The 21326-nt window shown below is 39.9% G+C and overlaps 1 protein-coding gene across 1 annotated transcript in view; it reads left to right on the top strand.

Moving 5' to 3' along the window:
- Positions 1-21326, top strand: part of UBTD2 (ubiquitin domain containing 2) — a 90569-nt gene that overhangs the window by 37583 nt on the left and 31660 nt on the right. Inside the window, exon 2 of the mRNA XM_072990243.2 lies at positions 7540-7776. Coding sequence (XP_072846344.1) covers positions 7540-7776 — 237 coding nt within the window. The remainder of the gene's footprint in view (positions 1-7539; positions 7777-21326) is intronic.

Below are 21326 nucleotides of genomic sequence, written 5' to 3'. Positions count from 1 at the left end.
TTCGGCCGGAACGGATTAATTGCATGTCAGTGCATTCCTATGGGAAATGGTGCTTAAATTTATGACCACCTTCTTTCTAGTCCTGACACAGGAAACTCCCTGAGGCCACCCAGCAAGCACTTCCACTGGGGACTGTAGAGATGGGGCAAGGAGAGGCAGCCACACAGCCTTCATTTCTAGTTCCTGTTTGACATAGAGCTATGAACAGCTCTTCTCTAGTCTGTGTTCTGTCCCTTTTCCTATGGCACCTCTGACTCAGTTCCTGGGCACCCCACGAAGCTACAGTGCACAGTTAGGAAACCCCTATACTATACCACACTAACTTTCAAATTCTGCTAATTTCTAGGACACCATCTTAAGTAACAGATCCTTAGTGCATTGAAATAAGGCAGGTTTCTGAATATTTTTTTTCTGGATTGAACTGAATCCATAAAATTGAATGAAATACAACCATACTTTTAAAAAAGATCTGCACGTTTATAAAAGCACTTAAGAAAAGGCAAAAATGTGGCATATAATAATCTAACCTTCTAAATAAAAACCACGGAACCTCATACTGGTATTCTGTGGTATAAATTCTGGCAAGACATGCATATTTCTTGCTCTGTATAGTCTTTTAGGTTAGCTGTTTGAAATTTTGGTTCAAAACTTGTTACGTGACCGACTTCTAAATATAGAAAGCCTGGCCTGTGGACAGTTTTGAACATCAAAACCATTTTTGTGGCGCAGTGGTTAAACCGCTGTACTGCAGTCAAAACTGTGCTCACGACCCGGGGTTCAATCCCAGGTACCCGGCTCAAGGTTGACTCAGCTTTCCATCCTTCCGAGGTCGGTAAAACGAGTACCCAGCTTGCTGTGGGGAGGGGGCAATGTGTAGCCTACATGATTAACTTGTAAACCTCCCATAGAGTGCTTGAAGGGCTATGGGGCGGTATATAAGCAGCACACATTTTTATAGCATAGCAGTGTTATCTGCCGACACTTATATCAGTTATGATGGCAAGTGTCACCATGCTCAAATTCTGTGTCATACATATGTAAAGAATTTATAATAGGTGTGAGAATGCCTATTTTATGCAGTCAGTCTGCTAGATGCTGGACAGCAGACGGTACAGATCTCTTTCCAGAGCACTTATTGCCTGAAAGAGAATGAAGAGGCATAGGAGAAATGAAAGAATAGTTTCAACAAATGAATGGTGAAGATGTGAACATGATGAAATTCTTTGTTGAGTCAGGAAGGATCCTAACTCTCTGTAGAGTTGGGGTACAATGAGCATTAAGACTGAACGTTTTATTATTGTCCAAATCAGAATAATCAATTTGGAAGATCTGGGATTTATCTGTTTCAAATACATTATATTTTAAAACTTTCAGCTGTTTGAAAAGAAATGGAGATTTCTGTTGGTTCATAGGGAATAGGCACCAGTCCCTTTATTCTTAAGCTGCTCCAGCTGTTCTGTTAGATAACTATCCTAGACTGGCTCATCATTAGGGAAGAATGACATATATCTGAGGGATGGAAGATAACATTTAAAAGCTGTAAACAGAATGAGGTCTATGAACATAAAACTCAGTATCCTGACAACATGCAGGGTAAGCTGCTCAACAGGGTAGATACCTGGAGAGAAGGGGGGGGAGGTCAGAGGAGGAGGAGGAAGTGTTGAAGAATAGCAAAAAGGTTGACATTGCCTGTTAACAATTTCCATAATTAACAAATAGAGGGAATAAACAGTCCTGTAGAGTGCATTGCTATTGATTAATTTTTTATTGAAATAATAGTGAGGTTGACTGATTATAGAAGCAAAAACTTACTGAAACGCATTTTTAAAAAATATACATTTTAAATGGAAGGGCTTGCTGTAAAAGTAAGCATAATATACCTTTTGGAATTGAATGCTATACTAGTTGATTGTATTTGGAAGTAAGCTGTTTTTAAAAGACACAAAAGCCAAAGAAAACATCAGTACAGTTCTTGGTAAGTTTTGTCTATAATATTTCAGATTTTACCAGACTTTCATTAAGCCTGTTAATTTTGCCTGACATCAGTATGTCACCAGAGAGCAGTTAGCTTTCACTCTCTTGTATTCAAGTGAAACTTGAAACTTAAAAAGTGGAGTTTGCCACAAACTGGGTGTTTTGTAAACAGCTGCATCTGCTGCACTGAGTTTTATGAATGGTCAGCACTTTAGAACGTAAATTGTTATATTTCCATATCAAACAAAGCAGCAATAACTATGCACAAATTTCTGAAGGGAAACTTATTACAGTGGTGCCCTGCATAGCGACGTTAATCCATTCCAGGGTTAACGTCGCTATCCGGAAACATTGCTAAACGGAACAAAAAACCCTATAGGAACGCATTAAACCCTGTTTAATGCGTTCCTATGGGGCAAAAACTCACCGTTCAGCGAAGATCCTCCATAGAGGTGGCCATTTTCGGTGCCTCTTAAGCAAGGAATCCATCCAGAAAACAGCAGGTGGCCATTTTGAAACCGCAGATCAGCTGCTAAAAAAGCATTGCTTTGCCATGATCGGTTCCCCAAGCAAGGAATCGATCATGGCAAAGCACTGCCAATCAGCCAGCTAGCCAGCCCGGGAGACACCGGGCGTCCTTGGGCGGCGGGCGAGCGAGGGCTCGGAAGCAGCCGCCGGGGGCGGGAAGGGGCGGGCCATCCACCCGGCGTTCGCTCACCAGCCAGCTAGCCAGCCCGGGAGACATCGGGCGTCCTTGGGCGGCGGGCGAGCAAGGGCTCAGGAGGAGGGCCGCCGGAACACCCGGGCCTTGCCCTGCCTCCTGGCTCTCCCCGAGCCACCCCTCACCCCCGTCTCTGCCGCCGCCGCCGGTCAGCTGGGGGAAGGTACGTGGAAGGGATTGTCCCTTCCATCCTCCCGAAGCCGGCATTTTTGCACAGCTCCGGAGGATGGGGAGGGGAATCCCTTCCCCCCGCATCCTCCCAAAGCCTGCATTTTCGCCCAGCTGATCGGGATGATGGGGGGGAGAGCGCTTCCCCGCGATCATCCAGAAGCCCCGCCAATCAGCTGCGCGAAAATGGGGCTTATGGGGAAAAATCGCAAAGCGATTTTCCCCCATTGAAAACATCGTTATGCGATCGCTTTTGCGATCACAAAATCTTCATCGGTATGCGGATTCATCATTAAACGGGGCACCCGTTAAGCGAGGCACCACTGTATTTGGGTTTTTATAATACTACAGATCCTATAATTCTGCATTCTGGGAGTTCCATCTGATGAACAGACACTTTACAGACACCTAAATATGGCTTATCTGTGAGAAAGGCTTAAACTGGAAAGCTTTGAGGCCTTTCTAGGCCCAGCTCCTTCTAGCTTCCTGTACAAAAAGAAGTCTCCTAGATAGCACTGGGAGAGGAAGAGGTAGTCTAAAAAATCCCATCCCTGGTTGCTGCTGAATTTACTGCTGGCAAGAACACCATTGGTATTAAACTAGGAGAAATATATGATTGGAATCTAGCCAATATGTGATGGATTTTTTTATGCCAATCACATTTTTGATAGCCGTAGCACTTCATCCACTGCATTTTGCTATTTGCTGATACATTATATGTTGATATTTCTGTGGGGAGAAGACAAATATGAACATTTAAATTTGATTAACATGGTGTTTCAGTTGATGTATAGATATTGTTTGTGACCACAGTCTCCTGCAAATTGCTTATTTCACCTCGATCTTTCTTTGCTTTAAAGCTATCAGCTTTAGCTTTTATATCCTCCTTAAGCCATGAAGTGGAGTTTGAGGTGGTTTTCTTGGAATGTATTTCATTGGATGGATGAAGTTAAAATACACGATAGCTAGTAGCTGTAACCTTGGGTGATATCTTAAAGAGATAAGTGTTGACTTGAAATTCTTTGCTCAGCATTTGTGGAAACACTAAGCTTATTAATTTAGCAAAATACTTCTTACTGACAGTTACTGAAATACAACTATTTGCGGAGGAGAAGATGTATGTGAGTGCTATTTCTCTGTACCGACATTGAGAGACTCTTTGCTTTTTGGATTTTTTCCCCCAAAAACTTGCCCCTGGCTCTTGCTACTAAGCAATAAAAGAATATTGGTAGTGAGACTTTGAAAGAAAAACAGCTTGTTTTGAAAACTCTAGCAATTCACCAAAGTGCAGATTTGTTTTTAAATCTTATGTTGGGGGTGGGTAGATGTTCTTCACGGAATTTAGAATCCATAAGAAGATGCTGACTATGGCTGGCTTGTTATAGTAACTTCAGTGTTCAGCTGAGAAATATAAATCAGGTGACTTATTCAGCATTGAAGAGCTACTGACAATGTTTATGTTGTTGTTTCTGTGTTGCTGAGTAGAACCAGCAGCACAGTAGAGTGTATGTAGTTGATAGGGTTTCGTGCTATGGTTTGAGAGATGTAAGTTCTGATCCCCACTGCTGGGCTGACCTGAGGCCTATCTATATTCTGTGGTTGTTGGGAGGATAAAATAGGAACAATTAGAGGAGAGTCTTATGCTCACTAGAAAAAAAGCAAGAAGTGAATGTCTCATTCTCATTCTTACACATATACATAGAAAACATGGTAAGAAAAGGCTATAGGCAGCAGACACTCTTGCTTTTTAGTTGTATTTAAATTATGAGATGACCATTAAAATAATAAATACCCCTTTGTAGTTTAAATATTTGTCCTCATTACTGTGTTTTCCATAGCAAATCAGGACAAATGTTTAAAGTACAAAAGGGGCATTTTGTATTTTAATTGCCATATCATAATTTAAATGTCTAATGCTTAGGAGAGTTTCCACAGCAAAATGTTATCAGATGTATAGTGAAAAATGTGCAATGGAATTATGCCTGGGAATCCTGCTAGTTGTGTATCTTTGAGGTACTAAATTATGGCTTTCTTTTTTCTTTCCTTCTATTGGAGTGTTGTACAATTTAAAAATTTGGGCATATAGGAAATGTAGATAAAATTAAAACCGAATTAAAATGTTAACGTAATTAGTTTTTGGTCAGAAGTAGAGTACGTTGGATAGCTTTATCTTGGCCATTTACTACATCTTTTGTAAATGTGGTAGGGCATAAATTTCATGCACATAAGTGCTGTACTCATTGAATTTCACAGAGAATTTGTCCTGTATCCAAGTAGTCCCATTTTACTTGATTAGTCTTTGATCTTCCTACTTTGCTTCAAAGTCTGTTAAGTGACTTCAAGATGGTGCAGCCAGAGTCTTGTCCTGGTGGAACACACTCTTCAGTGCTCACCCATTCAGAAAGGTGTATTGTTTTTGTTCGCCGTATGTTTAGCCTGGCCTCTTCTCTTTTAATATTTAGAGCTTGAGACATTTGTACATACAAACTGGTTTGCCTAAATATATCACATCTTTGATCCATTATTTCCAAGACCAGATCTTGGAAAGTTATGTTTTAAAAATGATTTGTTATATAATTTCTTCCTCTTCTTAGACCAAGAAATGGTTACTTTTAGCATATCAATAATGTTTTAATTTCTAGGTGGGTAACCATGGTAGTCTGTTGTAGTAAAACCAAGAAAGAGTTCTGTATCACCTCAAAGACTAACAAAATATATTTGCACAAGCTTTTGTGGACTGCACCCCACTTCAGTAATTTGTTGCTTCATGTTTCCTTTTTTATCTAAAAAAATGGAAAATAGAATTTTTAAATTTTATTTATTTTTGTGGGAGGAAGCACCTCAGAATACACCAAGGAAATCTTATAGCTCTTCTGGCCCCTAGGGAATAAATGTTACTTGTTACACACTATTTTTATCATTACAGTTTTGCATCAGGAAGGTTCTTCCACTGTTGTTATCCAGAAGTAACACATTAGAAGTAACATGTTGATTCCAAGCTCTGGAACAAGTGCTGGGACCATATTACCAACAGTGGCAAATCGCTATGGATTAAAGGCTCCCTTCGTAGATTTTGGAGTGCATACACAGCTTTGTCAACTTGCATACAAGTCATGTGCTTCCTAAAATCTTTTTCTTAGAAGTAAAACCCCTTTAATCAGTGGCAGTTGGCCACTGCTGCTGACACCATCACCATTGTGCATGTGGAGCTATGCGACAGGATTTTAGTCAAGATTTTCTATTCTTTAGGGTTGTTGTAAGACATATAATTCCACTTCCAACCCTTACTTGGTTTATAACTATTAAAGTGGTGATGACAATGGTAAGAGGAAGAGACTAAAAATAGTAAGGATATAATAAAGCTTTTAAAGATATAATACCTTCCCTACACACGTCTGTGAAATGGGGCTGAGAGGCATGTGCTCTTTTTATAAAACTAAGAGTGTTGGAGAGAAAGCAAGCCTTAATTATTAGCCCTAAATAAACAGCAGCTCTCTGAGCCTGGCTGGCATCACAGCAGCTACAGATATTTACTTTGGTTCCAAACAGTTTGGTCTCTGTACTGCCAGAGGTAAACAGGCAGGCTACTAAGGCAGAATGGAAGATGGGACCAGATGTGACTGTGCAGCTATTCTATGATCCTTAGGGGTGCTCTCGGTGAAAGTCTACTGAAAAGACACCCTGATTTATATATAATTAGTCTTTTAGGAGCACCATTCTGAGAGATAAAACATCTTGTGAGAGATATTCAGGAAATGTTTCTCCCTTGTCAGTAAGTCATAGTTGAATACATGCAGTCCAAAACCAAACCATGTTTAACTCTGAAAAAAATGAGTGTAATTAGTTTCCCTTCAAAATACTGTATTACACAGTCCACGGTTACAAGGGTGGAAGCAAAATAATATGGAGTTTTTGATGGTATTGGAGAAAACATTGGAAAGGGCCTGATTCACCATTCAGCCTGAGAATGTAAACATAGAGTACAGTGGGGTCTTGACTTGAGAACTTAATCCGTATTGGAAGGTGGTTCTCAAGTCAAAAAGTTTGCAGGTCAAATCTGCATTTCCCATAGGAATGCATTGAAAACCATTTGATCCGTATCTGCTCTTTTCCGTCCATAGAAACTAATGGGAAGCTGCTATTCCGCCTTCGACCACTGGAGGGAGATATTTTGTTTCTTTTTTTCTTAGGTCAAGAAAGGTTCAGGGAAGGCAGGGAAAATACAGTCCAGGCAGTACAGTACCAGGCAGTCTGAAGACTGTCTCCCAATCCACTCTCTAAACACTGGGAGGAGTGAGGAAGCAGACAGGCACCCTTTTCACTGGCCAACAGTTAACTGAAAGTTCAAATTTTGCACTTGCAAAAATTTGCAGATGGCCAAGTCAATAAACTTTAGTTTTGGTTTTCTGCCTCTTAACTAATATATGTACATTAAGTTAAATAGTGTAACAGCATATTTTTACTAGTCACTTCTGTGATATTATTTGGAAGGGCGCTCATGGAAACAACCAGGAACCATCCAGTACTAGAGAAGCTGTTGGGATGAACCACAGATTATAGAATAGATACTGGAATTTCATGCAAAATCATCAAAAATTGTTTCTCAAAGTTGAACATCTCTTAGCCAAAGAAAAATAAGTTTCCTTCATTGCATTGTCTTGTTTATTTTTCCATAGTTGCATTAGGTCGTAATCAACCCCTGAAAAAAGAGAAACCAAAATGGAAAAGTGATTATCCGATGACAGATGGTCAGCTGCGCAGCAAGAGAGATGAATTTTGGGATACAGCACCTGCTTTTGAAGGCCGCAAAGAAATCTGGGATGCCCTGAAGGCTGCAGCACATGCATTTGAGAACAATGATCATGAACTGGCACAAGCTATAATTGATGGTGCAAGCATAACGTTACCCCATGGTAAGTATGTACCTAGTGGATGAGCTGTAGCAGTAGTGAGTGGGAAATTGATCTTACTTGGGTAATACATATGAATCTCTGCTGTTCACGAAGTCACAGGCAGATGAAGGTAATGGGTGTGTTCAGATGTAACATTCTGAGAACTAACCATAGTGAACCTCTTCTAGCATAGCCCCTAGGAAGCAATCGAAGACTTCCTTTTTAAGTTAACTACAGTTTAGTGTTTGAAGTTTAAATGTCAGTTGAAATAAGCCAACTTCCCAAATCACAGTTTGAAGCCGGCTTCTTTCAACTAAGATTTATTATTAACTATTGTTTGTCTAGATTAGGATAAAATATCAAGTGGCAGTTAGTCTAAAATGTACAGAAAATTTCTAAAACCCCTCTTCTAGTAGCCATTCCAGAGAAGGAGTAATGAGTGAGCCTATGGTTTGTTGCAGCTCAGTAACAGGAAACTATGGTTCAGTTTTACGTGTTAGTAAGTCATAGGACTGTTCACTTTTCCTACATTCCTGAGTTACTTGGCTGGTTCAAAGTCAACCAAAAATATTCTACTGGAGAGTTCTGAGAAATATTCTGAATGGGCTTGAATTTAGAGTTAGCCAGGAATTGATAAGCATTTGAATTTTCCTCACATGTCACTTTGCATGAAATTCTTCATTTTACTTTTCTTGTCCTCCTTTTTGATATGATAGACAGCATTTAGGTGCAGAAAATGTGCATAGGAAGTCTCTGCTTAAGATCCTGAAGAATGCTGAATTAAGAGAAAGCAAATAATTTTCTTTGTTTTAAATCCCTTAGCTGGCTGGGACTTCACAGCTGGCATTGTATTTGTGCATTTCACTGCAAAAAGATAGCCCTTATGGCAATGCTAAGCATTAGAAATTATCTTGTAGCATGAGTTCAGAACCACTGATATATCCTGTCTGCATTCCTCTGTTTTATTTGGATTAATTTCTCAGTCTCAGAAACAACAGATTCGCTATCAGTCAAGCATTTTAACATGTTTCTCTTCAGTACAATATTGACTGTTGTTTCTAGGTCTTAATGTTTAACGTTTAGCTTCAACAAAATTGAACATGCTTTAGGGGAGTAACTGTTCAACATGTTTCTGGTTTGGGTGCAGATTTTTAAGAATTCCAAACAAAATGGATATTACTTTACATCTTGAAGGGCATAGGAGTTTATTTTGTGTTCCATTTGCAAACTTATCTTCATATGGATTTATCATATAAAAGAGAGAAGAATGGACATCTAAAGCTGTTAGGTCAACCTTTCTTAACAATGGTAGCCAGAAGTAGTGATGTTTCATAAAAGTGCATATCTGTTAGTTTTGATTATGGTACTGCACTAACCATAAAATTCTTGTGTATGGCCAACAGCCTGTCACTTATAAATGCAGAAAATCTGATTTTAAAATTCTTGGCTGAGTTCTGGAGACGAAAAATAAACTGGGGCATAGGAGCCCTAGACAAGTAAGAAGTGACAACCAAAGGAATGAGTGGCCATAAACTGGTACTAAGCAGTGGGATATTTGGAGACCCAGTTGGCTGGAGAAGAGTTTAGTTTGACCTTTTGGCGCGGAAATGCCAAAGGTATGTGTAGGTGTTTGAGGAAGACTTCTGTCTTTCTCAAACACCTGGAGTGGAAAAATGGAGGAAGATACTGTACATGTAATTCCTGAAGTAAAGGTGTTTTGTTTGTTTTTTGGTGGTAACAAATTACTGAGGGTTTGAGTTAAAAGTGAAAATGTGACAGGTTTGTTTAATTTATATTTAGTTTTTCTCCCGAAAGAGATCCAAGGTAGCTTACAAAGAAATTTAAAACATAAGTAATTGAGCACTTAAAAATACAGTAAATCACAATATTTTTAAAAATAAAATATTAATCAATCATGTGAAGCAAAATCCCTTTGAAACAATTTAAACATACAGAATACAACTCCCCCATTAAAATAACTTCATAGCAGTAGTTTAATTATGAAAAGCCTACCTAAAAAGAATACTTTTCGTCACCTAGCAGAAGGCCAGGAGGGAGAAGGAGATCTGACTTCCCATGGAAGAGAGTTCCACAGACTAGGATCAGCCACCAAAAAGCCCTCTCTCAGACATACCTGTGAGGGCAGAGGGACTGAGAGACAGGCCTCCTTCAAAGATCTTAAATTCTGGGGAGACTGATGGGAAGATACAATCCCTCATGTAGCCTGGACCCATGTCTTTTAGGGCTGTATAAGTCAAATCCATCACTTTGAATTGTGTCTGTAAACCAGCTGGTAGCAGTGAAGCTCTTATAACAAGGAATTTCTGTTCTGCTATTAACCAGCCCTGGTCTGGAATCTTGTACTGCTGGACCTGCTGAAGTTTCTGAATACTTTCCAAGGAATCCCTTGTACAGTAATCCAAAAGAGATGTAACTAACACAAGTGTCATTATGGCTAGACATCTCAAGAAATGGACAAGGTGTCCTAGTTTTAATGGCAGATACACCCCTGACCATTTCTGAGACCTGGGCATCCAGGTTCAGGGTTGAATTCAGGAGCATGCCCAAGCTTCAAACCTATGTTTTTTCAAGGAGAAAGTAGCCCCATTCAGCACTGATGGAATCCTATTCCCTGATCTGCCTTTTGACTGACTAGGAGCACCTCGTATCTTGTCTGGATTAAGCGTCAGATAATTTGTCCTCATCCAATCCATTACTGACACCAGATAGTAATGGATTTGATTTAGGACCAAAGCAGATGGAAAGCAGAAACAGAGTTGGATGCCATCCACCCGCTGAACCCTAAAACACTGGACAAGTTCTCTCTGTGGTTTCATGTATATGTTTATTAGTATGGGGGACAGAAGAAAGCCCTGTGGGACCTCATAGAGTAGACCAAAGCATCGAACAGGAGCCCTCCAGCACCACTTTCTAAGCCCACCTGCTGGCCTCAGGACCAGAACCACTGCAACACAGTATTTCCAGGTCCTACCCCAGAGAGAGACAACCAAGGAGGTTGTTGTAGTGGATGGTGCTGAAAGCTGCTGAGAGGTCTAGAAGAACCAACGGGGCCATGGACCCCAAACCACTTCCTGACACAGATCATCCACTGAGGTGACCAAAGCTGTCTCCATCCCACAGCCAGGCCAGATTGAAATGACTATAGGTAATGTACTTTACTCAGGAATCTCTGAAGTGGAGAAACTACCACATGCTCCAGAAGCTTGTCCAGAAATAAACTATTTAAAATTGGCTGTTAATTATCCAGTACAGCAGGATTCAGGGAGGGTTTTTTCAATAAAGATTGAATAACTGTCTTTTAGGCAAGCTAGAACACTGACTATTCTAAGAAAACATCTACCACTCCTCTGCTCAGCCAGTCCTTTACCTTCTGCTTTCATGAACCAGGAAGCAGAAGGTAGCTTTCATCTCTCTGAAGATCACATCCACATCCTCAAGCTGTACAAGCTAGGAATTATCAATTAACACAGGACAAGCAGAGGCCAAAGTTGTGTCAGTGGGACCTGTGTCAACTATGGTGTCCATGTCAGAGCAGATCTGAGCAGGGTTTTTTTTTTAAGTAAAGCAAATTTATTTGTGTATAGCTGTAGTCATTACGAAAAAAAGTTTGTAAAGGATAAAATATCAAATATAGTATAGGAATAAAACCATCTAAAAACAACATTATCATGTGAAAGAGTTCAATCCTCAGTTAAAATATGATCATTATAACTACGAAACTTCTTTCTTAAAACTGTTTCTGAAAAGGCTTTGCTTTATAATGTATGGCACCTTATCCCCGAATAGAAAATTTATCAAATATGCACCAGATCTATCAAATATGAGACCTAACTCTTGGAACAAAGCTACTTTCTGATCTTTATAAATTGGGCAGTTAATTAATAGTGGGTTAGATCTTCAGCTGCATTGGTTCCACATGGGCAAACTCTTTCCTCCAAAGGAATTCGTTGATAACATCCTTCAACCACTGCAGAACTCATAGACTGGCAACGTAATGCTATAAAAGCGTTTCTCTATTTAAAATGTGATATATTAGTTAAATACTGTGGGCGAGGTGTTTGAATAGGTAACTTAGCATACCAGGGTGCACATTTTTACAGACAGGCAGAAATACTGTCAGGTCAAAAATCATATTTTAAAACATGGGACTTCAAGTATTGTGCTACCATTTCTAAATTAAAAACATTTAAGAGATCACGAGAAAGACCATACATATCGATAATTTGTAAAATTTCCTGATTCCAAGATGAAATTGTCCTATTGTTAAAATTTAGCATCTCTTTAAAAGCAGCCAGTACTAGATCCAATCCTATCCCCTTTTTCAGTTTCAGCCAGAATTTAATAACATGGGTGTGTACTATAGCCTTCGCAGTGCTAAGGCCATCTGAGCAGTTAGATCTGGAAAGTGTTGAGTAATTTCTTCACAGCAAGCTGATGAGATATCCATATTTTTTTAGACCACAGCGTAACAAGCCTTTGACCACTTAAGACAGTTGTGCTAGATGTACAACTCTGTGCAGATGGAGTGGTGGCAGAAAAGCCACCACTGCTACAGAGTCATCCTCCAGCATGACTGGAAATAGATGCCATGTGGAACAGATCATGGTTGTCATGGAGGACATAAAGTCTTGAACCGTTCCTAGCAAGTTGTCTTAGCCTGGATATTGAAGTAACTCAGCACAAGCCGAAGGAACTCCTGTGCTGCCACCTAGACCATCTTGGTTAGCTTAAAAAGGGAGACCATTGTACATGCAGGTGGACAGTACACCAACAGAATTCTTGTGCTGTCCCGCGTGCCCCCAGGCAACCCCTGTAAGCTAACAGACTGGTAATAGCATTGAGTCCAAAGTGATCCCCTGAAGTAAATGATGAGAATAAAATGAGGACTCACTGGGCAGATGGGAGTGAGGAAAATAATAGACTTGCATAGTAACTGAGTTTTTCCTGAGCTAAAAAAAAGTTTAATATATAAGGGAATACAGGAATCCATTGTTAAGAAAGTAAACAAATCTGTAGTGGAGAACCCTGGGGCAGCACATAAAAGCACTGGTGATTCAGGAATGAATTTGATAGACAGCATAGCAAAGACAGCAGGTATAATAGAAATGTAGAGGATAGAGGAATGAATAGAGCTTGCTAAATTGGAACATAACATGAGAAGGAGCATCCACTAATTGGCATGAGAGTTAAGAAAAAGAAGAGAGAGAGAAATTGGGAAGGAAAAGAGGGCACTAGAAACAAGAAAAGAACTGGAGATATATGAGATTGAAAGAACTAGAAAGAAAAGCTAATTTGGCATTTACCAGTCCTTTGGGTGGAGACTCTTCTGTTGTGAATATGAAGACATTCTCAAAACACTGGAAAGAGGAGTATTTTGAATTAATTGTTCATCGTATTTCAAGGAATCTGTGTTGATATGGAAGAGGAGGATGAAAAGAAAATTTGTGGAGCTTAGAGAAATCCCAGGGATAAAAGTAGAGGAATCCCAGGATTACTTATTATCCAAAGAGAGAGTTAGACAATAATTTAAATTCATGGCACAGCCAGAAAGAATTTTGATTTGTGAACAGGAAATTCAACAAAACCTAACCTTAATTGAGATGTGGACTGAACAGACTGGTACATCGTATACACATTAATGTAAACTCACTATGTGAATACCCAGTGTGGTGTAGTGAATAGATTGATGGACTAGGACTCAGTAGGTGTGGGTTCAAATCCCTGCTCAATCATGGAAACTCACTGGGGGTGTGGAACTGGTAAAATTTCTTCCTAAACATCTTACTTAAAGAAAGCACTATTAGGGTCACTATACTGTAAGTCCATTCAGAATAGATGGCATGTAACAACAACAGCAAAGCTCATCATATGTCCAAAGAAGATTTCATTTGGAGTTGGCATTCAAGATCACATTATTGTGTTTCCAATTATGATGTACAGCTGTGAATGCTGGACAGTGAAGAAAGTCAACAGGAGAAAAAAAATCATTTCATTCAAAATATTGGTGCTGGAGGAGATCTTTTCAGATATTATGGACCGCAAGAAGACAAACTAGTGGGTCCTAGAGCAAATCAAGCCTGAACTCTGTCTAGAAGCTAAAATCACAAAACTGAGCCTGTTATACTTTGGGCACATCATGAGAATACAAGGCTCCCTCAAAAGACAATAATACTAAGAGGAGTTGAAGGCAGCAGAAAAAAGAGGAAGACCAAGTATGAAATGGGTTGACTTAATAAAGGAAGCAGTAGACTTAAGTTGTAAGAGCTAAGCAGGATTTTAATGATAGGTCACTTTGGAGGTCATTTATTCATAAGGTTGCTATGGGTTAGAGATTGCACAAAATGCCTAAACATTCAGGTGTAGTCCTGCTTTGGCACTTTCTTCTTTCATTTTCTCTAACAGTAATTTCATATAATGTCTGCTTTCTGCCAATTAGATGATGTCATCTACATGTCTTAAATTATTAATGTTTCTCACTTCTCCTTCATCTGGGTCTAGATCTTTTATTTGTTTGTTTGTTTGTTTGTTGCAGTTGACTGACCAGCTCATAAAACATATTTATGGCTAAAATATACCAAATGCAATTTAAAAATGTACAGCCAGTTCATAAAACAGATTATGTGGTTAAAATATACCAAATGCAACTTAAAAATGTATGACCAGTTCATAATATCTTGTCTGGCTAAGTTATACAAAATGCAATTTTAAAAGAGTACAACCAATTCATAAAACATATTATATAGCTAACATATACAAAATGCAATTTAAAAAGTGTACAACAGATAATCGTGTACTAGTTGAGAAATACAGGGAGAATAAGATACAGCATTTTTATAGCTATCCTTTGAACCATTGGATCATCTAGGGCAAATTGGTTGGGACAGGGTCTTTGGGTTATAGTGCTTCTCTTTTGTAAACATTTCCTCCCTTCACTTGGGACCACAACATTTCTCTATGCTCGACAATAGACTGCTAAAACCAGTCAACCTGTGAACTCAGGAGACTATAAGGGAGCGCTGTGCCATTGCTGCTGCACAAAATGTTGCTGCAGAGCATGTAATAAGGGAGTCTTGACCAGAAAGAAGTAGCGGAATGTAAAATTCATCGGGTCTCCCTGGATATCTGAGAATAATTGGGCTCTGCTTTCCATATGATATGTTCTGTGTACAGACTGAAGAGATAAGAGGATAAAATGCACCCTTGTCTGACGTATTTGTCGGTAGGAAACCATCTTGTCTCTGCACATTCTGTCCTGATGGTAGATTCTTGTCCACAATACAGGTTACACATTAGGACAGTCAACTACCCTGGTACACCCATTTCTTTCAGAACAACACATAATTTCTCATTATCTACACAGTTAATGGCTTTGTTATACAGTCGTGCCCCGCTTAACGATTACCCCGTATAACGACAAATCCGCTTCACGGCGATGTTTTGTGATCACAATCGCAAAACGATGTTTTAATGGGTTTTTTTCACTTTGGGACGATCGGTCCCCTGCTTCGGGAACCGATTCTTTGCATTACGACGATCAAAACAGCTGATCGTCAGGTTTTCAAAATGGCCGCCGGCTGCTCAAAACGGCTCCCCGCTGTTTTTAGGAGGCATTTTTCGTTTAACAGGCACCCAAAAATGGCCACCATATGGAGGATCTTCGCTGGACGAGCAGGTATTCAGCCCATTGGAATGCACTGAACGGTTTTCAGTGCATTTCAATGGGCTTTTTTATTTCGCTTGACGACGTTTTCGCTCTACAGTGATTTCGCTGGAATGAATTAACGTCGTCAAGTTGACTATGAACTACCACTGTAGTTCATAGAGCATAGACTGATCTTCTGAAATTGTATCAGTTATACATGCAAGTAACCATCACATTATAACTGCATAATATTGTTAATCCATTTTGTTCTTGAGAAAGTGTATTTGTGTGTGTGTGTGTGTGTTTGCGCACATGTGCTGTCAAGTCAGTGCTGATTATGGTGACCCTTTGCGGGTTCTCCAGGTAGAGAATACACAGAAGTGGTTTACCATTCCCTTCTGGAGGCATCTTGGGGCTGCGCAGCTTGTCCAATAGCCACACAAGCTGGGGAATTGAACTCCCAAACTCTGGCTTTGCAGCCAGATACTTAACTCACAGAGCTATCCAGCCAAATTTTTCTAAAAAAGAATAGTATGTAATAATGTATAACGTATATCCTCAGGAATATATAAAAGGAAAATGTGTATTTTTGTGTATCAGTTGTAACAGAAAATGGCATAAACACATATGCTGAAAGATAAAAGTAGGCATTCTATTGATGTATTGTGTAACTAATGTTTCATAATCATTAAGGATTAGAAGAATCTTTTTGCTCACTATTAAGTTGTGTTTACGGTCTCAGCCTTAGCAATGACTACAAAAAAAGGGGAGAAGTGATAGACAACATTGGCATCCAGCATCTCTTGTGCTTCATCTGTCACATCTCCCAGAATGCTATGGGACCCGGTGGATGAGTGGAGTGGTCAGCAAAAGGAGAGAAGGTGCTTACTGATTTTCAGGGTTGGGAGAGGGAAACTGAGCAAATGGGCAGTTATGGTGAAAAGGTGAAGGGGGGAGTTGGAGGAGTTGAGGGAAAGCTTCAAAGAGGTGCAGTTGTACTCAAAACGGAGTGTTTTAACAGTCAACCATCCTAGCATTATTTATGTTTCGTTCAAAAGCTTGAACATAAAATTGGATTGTTTCGTGATTTAATCAGTCTTTGAAACTAATGGGTCAGGGAATCCAGGCATGCTCCAATAGAGCGCAAAAAATGTACAGCGCTGTCCTTTGGTGAAACTTCCTTCTTTCCTTTAGGAGCTTCAGGATGGGTTCTGGAGAAAAGAAATAAAATGGGGCCTAGGAGCCCCAAGCAAATAAGAAATGGCTGCTAAAGGGATGTTTGATCATATGAGCTTTCCTAGTAAACAGTCCAGTGAAGCTTGCTTTTTGCGAGTGAAAACTCTTTCCTGGCTCACAGTGTTGGTGCATGTGCGTTGACAGTGTTACATGCATTCATATTTTATTGGTTCCTAGGAGCAGGAGTTGGTTTCATATTCCCTGAAGCCACAGCATGGCACCACTGATAGCAGACAGTCACTTCAAAATTCATCCTTTCTTTCTCAGGCAAACAACCCCAGCAACAAGAACTATTGGATTCGTTTTAACTATATTACCCACATGGCATGCTTTGAGGAAAACTGTGATATTTTAAAGATACTCCCTGAACAAATGGCTGTTTGTTCAAGTCATCTGGAGGCTATGTTTACATCATGTTTCCTTTTTTCCAAGCATACACTGTTGGTTTTTCTGCATGTCTCTACACAGCAGCTGATATGTGGTGCCTAGTCTCCTCCTCCTTTGTGCATGTCCAGTGGTGCTTCCCGGGTGAATGCATCAGCTGGCAGAACACTGTTACTGCCCAAGGAATGCCCGGATGTGTTCACAGTCCTCACACTCTTCTGGGGGCTCCTTCTGTGTCTCCTGCTGAACGTTTACCTTACCTGTGCAAAATTTCACCTAGAATTCCAAGCTAAAGAATAACTTGGTGAAGCTAACATGCTTTGCTGATAATGTCAAGTAATCTTTAGTAGAATTGAAGATTGCACCTATTTAGTTTTTGGCACATAAGTCCTGAAAGGCTTTCTGAAGTGCTAGAGGATAAATAGAATGAAATGCATGGAGTTCAATGAGGGGAAAAACAAAAAATCACCACAAATTAACGAAGTGTCAGAACAACACCAAAATAAGTTTGCTTAAAACAGGCTTCAAACAGTTTAAGACACTTTTACAGGAGCGAAAAGGAGCATCGGAAAGAGCTCTTTGATCTCCGTTTCCCTTTTAAAGCTCTTTCCGATGTCTCTTTTCACTCATTTACATACATATAAGTTTATTGCGTAGCACACAGGCCGTTGCAAAGTACATCAAATAAAAACAACACAATACAGTACAATTCAATACACTGTAGTATGAGGGAGGGAACTAAAACCAGGTTAAATATCTATCACAGCTAAAAACCTCTAATTTGTGGTTATTTTTTGTTTTTCCCCTCATTGAACTCCATGCATTTCAATGAGGGGAAAAACAAAAAATCACCACAAATTAACGAAGTGTCAGAACAACACCAAAATAAGTTTGCATAGGTTTCAGGAGGTGGGCTAACCATTGCAAGCATTTAAAACAGGTTCCAAACATTGTAAGACACTTTTACTTGAGCGAAAAATAGGCATCGTTGTGTGAAAATTCCCCATAGGACACATCGTTATGTGAGGCGGCAAATTTAACAGAAAAAGGCATTGTTGTGTGACTTCATCGTTGTGTGAGGCACCCGTTGTGCGAGGCACCACTGTACAAAGCAAGTGTCCCAGTTTGCCATGTTTTAAAAGTTGAAGTTGGATGTTTGGAATGTTATTGCTTGATTAATTATGTCCCTGTGCAGTATATATGCCTTTAAAGTGCACTTTATAAAGAGTTTTGAACCGATAAAAGACTTTTTTTTTACTTTTTTTCTGACCTCCAGAACAGATTAATTGGTTTTCAATGTGTTTCTATGGGAAATCGTGTTTCAGTTTACGAATTCTTCGCAATACAAAATGTCCCAGAAAATGCATTAAATTTGTAAACCGAGGTACCACTGTATTTTACATGCGTAGTAGGCTAAATAAAGGTCATGGTCCTGCAGAGTAGCTTCAATTTATTTAAAATGGGTTATGTTAGTGCCCTTTGCTTTAAGTCCCTTCTAGGCGCTAGATGTTAAAAAAGAAATTTATGAAGCAAGTTTAATAAGTTAGGATGTTACAGGTCATTTGATGAACATCCTGCTTGCCCTGATGTACAGGATGGAGAATTAATTATGAGCTGACAGTAACTAGAAAACATGTGCAATATATGTGATAAAAATATATAACAGGTTGTGTGTTAACTCCTTGCAGGTAATCAATTGTGCCTCCTATTGAAATAGCCACGTTGAACCCAAATCCACATTTATTTTGTTTATTTATTTTACTTATATCCCGCCTATCTAATCGATTAAGACCACTCTAGGCAGCTTACAACAAAGAGTACAACAATATACCACTTAAAATGTTTCAGAAATTGTTTTGTTTTGTTTTTGAAGGACTTGCAAGGAAGAGACAACCAAGGAGAGGTTGGAAGTCTATTTTAACTGATAAAGGGTAGACTGTTAAGATGATTTATCATGTTTGTGGGCAGACAGTGCTGGACTACATCTTCAAGGCCAGTTCAGTTCAGAACAGAGCACTTGTAAGAGTCTATGGGTCAAACTGAATGTCCAGTACAAGTAATTTGTCACTTTAAATCTCAGGGAGCAGGCAGAAGCAGGTTATTAGATGGTCTGGGTCATAAATAGTTCTGAGACATCTTGGCAAGGCAAAGGCAGGCACAAGGGAGAGACAGTTTAATGAGTTGTTTCCCACAAATTGAGCTCATAGAATCTATAGCTCTCAGGATTGTCTTTCCCAGGTGTTCAGCTATTTCCAGTTAGCCGTTGCTTTTGCTTAAGCCTTCTGAGTCTTCACCTTTCTCTCAGGCAAACCGGCGTCACACATGCCAAGCTCTGCTTGTTCTCTGATGCCTCACTGGCAGAAATGACACCAGCTCTTCTTCCCAAGACTTACCCAGTGGTGCTGTCAGCTAGACCACTGAGTTCATTCATCCTCTTCAGTTGCCTCCTCTAGCTGCAAGATAAGTCTTCCCTGTCTGAAAATAACTTAGCAAGATGAAGCATGACATGAGTTGCACAGGGTCACAAATCTTTTCCAGTACTGCAAAATAGAACTAGGAGAATTGCCTTTGCTCATCTTTGCACAAACTAACATTCTATTGTGTTTTGAAATAAGTTTTCCTTGGGTTTTGACTTCTGAGTCATGAAATATTCTAGCTAGTAAATTGCCTCTTGTTCAAAACAAGAAGGGGGCCTAGCTTAGGTAGGAAAAGCAGGGAAGATGCCAGAGTCACCCCCAAAAAAGGAAACATAAAAATAAACCAAGAGAAAGGAAACCCCTGTTGCCACTTCATTGTTGTGTAGTGTACTAGATATACTGTATGTCAGATTTAGAGTAGTCTGCTGCCAAAAATTGAATATAGATACTTAATATTTTTAACAAAGGTTTCTGTAGTTTTCAAAAATATTAAAGAATGAGTTTTCACTAGTAGATTCTATATGATAGTATTTCTGCTTCTTCGTGTTATGTGAAGGGTAGTTTGTGGATCACATAAAATATTTGTAAAACCAAGAATCTTTTGGCATTTTAAAGACAAATAATTTCATCTGACAGCCTGTCTGTTGCCATATGAAGCCACTCATGTCCTAATGTCATCTGTGAAGTTGCCATCTGTATGTACCTTTGCCTATTTAAATTAGGGGGCTGGTGGATGGGGGTTCAGGCTTTTCCAGGGTTGGCATCTCTAGTTCTCTGTTTCTTCTTCGTGGTTTCTGTGAATGCACACTAATGGGTTTATCTGCACTTGCGCAGAGGTTTCCGGAATCTTCTAGAACTTAACATTTATTCTCTAGGGCCGCCTCCCAGTACACGTGGTCCACCCATTCAGGCAAGTGCCTCAGTTCCTTTTTATTTCTTGATTGATTGATTTGATTTGATTTGATTTGTATCCCGCCCATCTGGTCTATACGACTACTCTAGGCGGCTTTTTGCCACCACTGAGGTTTCTTCTCCCTGATGAGCTCCGTTTGTTACTGCGTTCAGAAGGAACTTTAGTGAGAGACTTTGTAGTTATTTCCTTCTCTGACCGCCCCCTTTCCCCTTCCCCCCTTTTTTCCATATCCCCCCTTCCATTTTTGTTTAGTTTATGGCCTCCTCTGGGCCGTTTAAATGGTGCACTTCATGCCCCAGTAAAATTCTTTTGACCGACAGCCACAACTCTTCTCTTTTCTGCCTTGGCGAGACCCACCAGCCAGCTTATTGCCGTTTTTGCAAGAAACTTATAAAATCGGCTATTAAATTGAGACAACAACGTCTCCATTCTTATTTGTGGGAGCATTCTCTTCGCTCTACACTAGCTATGGAGCCTGCACAGCCTTCCCCGCCTCATTCAGCATCTCCGGACGCTTCTGTGGCCTCTTTAGTCAGAAATCTAAAGTGAAGTTGACTTCTAAGGCTAAGGTTGGTGGCTGTGCACCGAAATCCTTCAGTCTCCTTCGGTACTGAAGCAACACCCGAAACCAAAGAAATCAGAAAAGTCATCTTCTGAGAGACAATCATCTAAACACCAGAAGTATAGAGTGGCTTCCTCAATCCCACTTCAAGAGCAAGAGACTACAGTAGAACCTCTGCTTACGAACTTAATCCGTCCCAGGAGATGTTCGTTAGTTGAAACGTTCATAGGTAGAAGCTCCATTTCCCATAGGAATGCATTGAAAACCGTTTAATCCGTTCTGGCCGAAGGAAAAAAAATTACCCTCCCCCCAAAAAAATAACACAGCAGGCCGGTCAGAAGGTGCTGGGGCTTTAAGAAAAAGAAAGAAATCCAAAACTAAACAGCAAAGCCAGCT

The sequence above is a fragment of the Pogona vitticeps genome, chromosome 2, assembly GCF_051106095.1.
Source record: "Pogona vitticeps strain Pit_001003342236 chromosome 2, PviZW2.1, whole genome shotgun sequence".
Classification (NCBI taxonomy): domain Eukaryota; kingdom Metazoa; phylum Chordata; class Lepidosauria; order Squamata; family Agamidae; genus Pogona; species Pogona vitticeps.
Note: the sequence above shows the minus strand (reverse complement) of the source record. Positions and strands in the feature narration are given on the sequence as shown.